The sequence below is a fragment of the Nuphar pumila genome, chromosome 3 (assembly GCF_984573655.1).
Source record: "Nuphar pumila chromosome 3, dmNupPumi1.hap1.1, whole genome shotgun sequence".
Classification (NCBI taxonomy): Eukaryota; Viridiplantae; Streptophyta; class Magnoliopsida; order Nymphaeales; family Nymphaeaceae; genus Nuphar; species Nuphar pumila.
Genome location: NC_143251.1, coordinates 126,227,620 through 126,234,065, shown reverse-complemented (window position 1 = coordinate 126,234,065; position 6,446 = coordinate 126,227,620). Strand labels below are relative to the sequence as shown.

General features: G+C 38.5%; 1 protein-coding gene across 1 annotated transcript; it reads right to left on the bottom strand.

The window, feature by feature from the left end:
* Nucleotides 1-1,748: 1,748 nt before the first annotated feature.
* Nucleotides 1,749-3,047, bottom strand: LOC149843669 (uncharacterized). Its single transcript, XM_090001889.1, has 2 exons — nucleotides 2,817-3,047; nucleotides 1,749-1,994 (listed from the first exon to the last, which is right to left on the bottom strand). The coding sequence occupies exons 1-2, from the start codon at nucleotides 3,036-3,038 to the stop codon at nucleotides 1,908-1,910; spliced, it is 309 nt and encodes a 102-aa protein (XP_089858015.1). The 5' UTR covers nucleotides 3,039-3,047; the 3' UTR covers nucleotides 1,749-1,907.
* Nucleotides 3,048-6,446: the final 3,399 nt, after the last annotated feature.

The window sequence follows — 6,446 nt, the reverse complement described above, 5'->3', positions numbered from 1 at the left end:
GTCACACCCCTTAGTGAACACAGGTGTCTCCTCGCCCCATGCCATCAACCGTCACTTGGATCGCACCCCTTGGCGAACCCGGGCGTCTCTTTGCCACACACCATCAACCGTTACTTGCCGCACCTCATTCCGACATGTCACGCGCGTGCCGCGCGTCGTGCATGTCGCGCACGCCGCGCGCCACGCATGCCGCATGTCGTGCCCAGTTTATTGAGGGTCTGACAACAAACGTGAATACAACAATTCTCAGGTATGAAGGCGGGACTGGGCGGGTTGGGAGAAAGTGTAAGTCCATCCCCACCTCCATCTCGCATGGGTTTTAATTTTAACCTCCATCCCTGTTTCATGTCCTCCATCCATAGTCCAAATGAGGCGAGGCAGGCCGGCGGGGCCCCATTTCCCCCGTTCCACTGCTATCCCTAACCATGGCCACTTAATTATTTCTTGGGGGTCTGGTTTTAGACGTGGCTGCCATTTTTGTTTTGAGCGATGGTGGCTGCGTGAATGGGGCCTCCCAGTGTTAGTGACTGGCTCTTGGTCATTGCCAATTTGAGGGACTTGGGCTGCATTTCCATTAAATCAAAAGCTTCTTCATCTTTGAACAGAAATAAAGGAATGACTTCGTTCTAGTAGGATTTCTAAGTTTTATTTGCTTGATAATTGGGAGGCCAAATTGCTATCTCTGGTTCGTTCTTCTTCTCCTACAGATGATGTCATCGATACGAATGTCCTCTCGACATCTGCTGGGAAAAAATGATCACTGATTGCATCCATTAAAGAATGGAGGATTCATGAAGAGCTGAAATGGCATCAAAGTTCTCACGTCCTCTATCTCAAGGAAGGTGACAACTCTCATTTTTTATATCGTTATGCTTCTGATTGAAAACAAGTAAATTGGCTTCACTACATGCAGTTGGGGATGAGATGGCGGAGGGGCCCCGACTATTGTCTGTTGTCACTTGAGTAATTTGATGCAGATGCATGATAGGTAATGGGTGACAACTTAGAAGAATTTTCTCTCTGAAGTAGACGACATTGACACAACATGTAATTTGGTTTTTCGCAATATTGACAGATAACACCTAGAGTGTTTCTTTCTGCCATGTCCTCGGATAAATTAAGTTACTGTTGAAATTATTATTGGGACACTAGTTGAAGTTTGCTTCCGGAGCAACATCATGACTAGTCATGGTAGAATAGGATGTGTGTGATTCCTCTGATAGGAGCAAATTGTGAAGTTGATTTATGTAAATGAGATCTAAACGTGTAGACATGGAGACTCTGAAGGCGGCATACTCAATTGAAAGGGCCCGCAAAATAAACAAAACCAAGTTTTCATCTAAACTACAACAAAGCAGTAGATTAGCGACGACCACATTCTGTCGCTAATCCGTCGCTAATTTGTCGCTAACCATGTTAGCGACGGATTAGCGACAACGCGGCGACAGTATGCTTACGTCGCGAATATTTCGACGCTAACTGGCGACGGAATAATTCCGTCGCCAAGTTCGTCGCTAATTGCGACGGAATAACGAGCGCTATATTCCGTCGCCAATCCGCCGGTACTAAACGGCGACCACGGCGTGGCGACGGATTTAATTCCGCCGCTAAGCCGTCGCTAGATTAATATGAATAGCGACGGAATCATCCGTCGCTAATCCGTCGCAAAAACGAAAAAAAATAAAAAAAAATTATTTAAAAATTAATTACCGAGAACTGTACAATTTATATTTCCTGTACAATTTATATTTTCTGTAAATAAAAAACAAACCACACAAAAAAATTCATATAACAAGTATCTATAATAATTAATCGTTCCACCTTAAAACTAAGAAGTTTAATTATTTACAATTCAACAATTACAATTAGGAAAAATAAAAAAAATAGAACTTCTTCAACACAGTCCTCTAATCATCGCCAAGATTTTGTGCGTCTTCTTGTTCATTGTCTTTATCTGTCCCTTCAGCTCCACTACCCTGATTATCGCTAGCAGCCTACACAAGAAAAGAACAGTCAGTATTGATAAACAAAATATAATGAAATAAATTACACACTATATGTGATTCTATCATGTGCTCATGTGTGATCTAAGGCAATAAAAAAACTCTATATGTGATTCTATCATGCTCATATGTGTGCTAAGGCAGTCAAAAAATTGAATATGTGATTATAGCATGTTCATATGTGTTCTAAGGCATATAAAAAAACTCTATATGTGATTCTACCATGCTCAGATGTGCTTTAAGGCAGGCAAAAAACTATATATGTGATTTGATCATGCTCGTATGTGTGCTAAGGCAGTAAAAAAATTGAATATGTGAATATAGCATGCTCATATGTGCTCTAAGGCAGGCAAAGCCAAAAATTTTATATGTGATTCTATCATAAATGATATATAACATGTTCATATGTGTTCTAAGGCAGTTAAAAAACTCTATATGTTATTATAGCATGTTCATATGTGTGCTAAGGCAGTCAAAAAACAGAATATGTGATTATAATATGCTCATATGTGTTCTTAGGCAGTAAAAAAACTGAATATGTGATTATAGCATGCTTATGTGTTCTAATGCAATCAAAAAAACTTTATATGTGATTCTATCATGCTCATATGTGCTCTAAGACAGACAAAAAGTTAAATATATATATATGTGATTCTATCATGCTCATATGTGTGCTAAGGCAGTAAAAAAATTGAATATGTGATTATAGCATGTTCATATGTGTTCTAAGGCATCTAGAAAAACTCTATATGTGATTCTACCATGCTCAGATGTGCTTTAAGACAGTCAAAAAAACTATATATGTGATTATACCTGAGAGGGACCTGGAATCGAAGATCCCCTATCCTGAACAGCGGCCTTGATCTCATTTCGGAGAAAGGGGGCGACGGTGTATTGGAAGTAGTTATTCAGTGATTCATTAATGATCTCGCGTACATCATCACCGGAAAGAATAGTCGGCTGCTTGGAGCTTATGTCGGCGCAAGAAGTTGGTGAGCCGTAACTGAAAGAACCAATAACTGGTGAAGTGTTCATATTACTCCCAAACCCGAACACGCGACCTTTTTTGGGTTCACCTGCTCCAGTCACCCATGCTGTAGGATCAAATGATGGATGCTGAGTAGCGTCTTCGCCATATCGCTCTACCATTTGTTGCTCATATGCCTCCTACAAAATAATGTTTAAAGTATTCATTAATAATTAATGATAACATTATGATGACTTGCATATATATTGCAATGATTATTAATAGAATTAATACATACCGTTGTCGTTCTCGCCTTCTCTGATACGAAGACTCCCGTGGTCTTCCGTTTATGTGTTTCTACAAACACATCCTTATATGGTACACTGCCTCCTTTTTCTGCTTCCTGCGAAGTTAAATGACAAAAGATTTAGTACACAAATTTGCAACAATACTTATAAAATTAATATTATATATTGATGAGTTACCATTTTCTTTAGGTGGCTCCCAAATGTCTTAGATCCACCTGTGTGTAGATGGGCTTCGGGCATCTTCGATCGATTTTGTGAAGCCTTCGCAGAGCGATTTTTAAATGCATCTCCCGCCCACATATCACACATTTCATCCCAGTAATCTCTCCTGATAGTAATAGGACCATGGCCCTTCCACAGTAATGGATCATCTACTACGCCAGATGCTTTTTTTGCTGCAGTCTTCATAGTGTGCAACATGTCTGCAAATCGATTGGCAGCCACCTTCTGCCACACCTTCCTTGCATCATTTTCTTCCACCGTAGTTGCAAAGCGATTCGAAGCCTACAAATATTTTCAGAAAGTTAGTAGACATTGCTTAAATAAATTAAATATGAAACACATTAACTATGAGGAACAACTGTATACCATGAATGAGGACCACAATCTGTCTAACACCTCCTTTGGGTACTCTTTCCATTGAGCAACTGGTCCTGGTAGATGTTGAAGAAGTGAATTCTTAATCTCCCGTACTACTTCTTGTGGCTCAAACCTCGTGCTGTACATGAATTGTTACACAGTAAATATCAATATAAAATATTTAAAAGATATGCAATAATTGAAAACAAAATACTTACGGTCGATTATCGATATACACTATTCGAATGAGTCTTCTTGTGCCAGCCTGAGAAGACCCTATTTCCTGTGTTGGCTGTTGACTTGTGCGATCAACTGGTGTAGGTGGGTCGTGTACAGGCGCAACATCATCTGTAAAAAAATACATACCAAGTTCTCAGAATGTGCATTTGAACTAATCAAGCATCTAATTAGTTATATGATATACCTATCACAGGAGCCTGTGAAGATGAAGGTTGAGCCTGACTACTACTGGATGAGCGACCACTATAACCTCCACGAACCATATTCTAACAAATAACATATGTCATACAATACATTCAAATAATTCACATCAAGTATTACAATGCATTCAAGTCATTCACATCAAGCATTGCAATGCATTCAAATAATTCAAATCATTGACATCAAGTATTGCACTAATTCAAATCATTCGTTAATTGCATAAATTATAATACATTCAGATAATTGAAATCATTCACATCAAGTATTACAATGCATTCGAATCATTCGTATCAAGTATTACAATACATTGAAATAAAATTTTTAATCATTCACACCAAGTATTGCAATACAACTCACATCAAGTATTATAATGCATTTAAATAGAGGTTTGTAGTATAAGATTTTGCTCACTAGCTTGAGAATTCTTCCTCGTCACTAGTTTGACTTTCTTCTTCTTCTTCTTCTTCATTGTTTGCCCATCCACTTGGTACATCATTTGGATCACATTCCTCTATGAATGTTTCATCAGCCAATGGAGATATGACATGCATATCATGCGTAACATCGTGACCATAAGCGAAGTCACAGACATCATCTGATTGATAGTAATCACTGTCTTCAGCTAACTCATCTTCTTGTAACTGATCATACTCGGGGTATAGTTTGGATTTCACCTTGCAAACTGCCCACCATTCATTTCTATCTGACTTTTTTATACTCGGATATGAAGTATAATAAACTTGTTGAGCTTGCGAGGCTAATATGAATGGTTCATATGTTCCAAACCTGGATTTATGATTCACCTCCACAATGCCTGAAGCTTTGTCGAGTCTTGTTGCAGTTGGATCAAACCAATGACACTTGAATACCGTAACCCTGTTATTCATGCCTAAGTAAGTCAACTCCATTATTTCCTCTATAACACCGTAGTAATCATGTTCATTTTCACCGTAGCTGCTACCCTTGACACACACGTCACTATTTATCGTTGATTTGTTTATACCGTAGTCTTTTGTATGGAATCGATAACCATTTACGATATACCTGTTGTAGCATTGCACAACTTTGGTCGGACCATTTTCTAAATCACATATTCCTTGATCTTTAACATCACCATGGCGAACCTACGCACAGACATAAACAATTATTGTGATCACGATCAATTAAGTAACTTAGTATTGTTTATAAGTACAAAATTTATGTTAGCTTCTTTACCAACTGTTTCAACCACTCCACAAACTTAGTTTCACGTTCTTTTTGTACTTCTGCATTAGTGAGATGTGAAACTTTGCTTTGCAACTCCAGATTAAATCGTCTGCAAACCACAAATACTTATATTACCGAGTCATGTATCCACATATAGAACATAAAAGGATTTATAATTGAGTTGCATATACATATACTTACTCGATGTATGGGTCGATCGCTGAACAATTAAAAAGAATATAGATGTGTGCTGCATCTTGCTCTCGATCTGTCAATAGCCTTGATCGGCAACTACCAAATGCATGCCCAAGTCGTTGAAATATCGACAGCTTGTCAGCTACAGTTACTTGTTCTCCATCATCGTTACGGGGCGGGCATGTGTAACGTGTTGAAATATGAGGTTCGAAGTACATAGATGAGAAATTTGAAATCTCTTCTAAAGTGTACGCCTCACAAATAGAGCCTTCTACTCTTGCTTTATTACGAACCTTTTTTTTTAGGTCGAACATGCATCTGACAAGAATATACATTTCAAATTTTAAATATCTGTTATTAAAGAGACAAATATAAAAAAACATATACCTTTCAAATGGGTACATCCATCGATATTGCACAGGGCCACCAACCCTTAGTTCATATGGCAAATGTATGATCAAATGTTCCATAACATCGAAAAATGCTGGCGTAAATATCTTTTCTAACAGACAAACAGTGGTGATGACAGAGTCCTCAAGATTCTTTACATCTGATACAATGACCTCCGATGCGCACAATGTTCTGAAAAATCCGCTCAACTCAGACAATACCCCCCATATAGGTTTGTCTAACATATCATGGAATGCTAGGGGTATCAATCGTTGCATAAAGATATGACAATCATGGCTCTTCAACCCATATAACTGTCCATCGTCAATCTTCACAGCCCGAGCAATGTTAGAGACA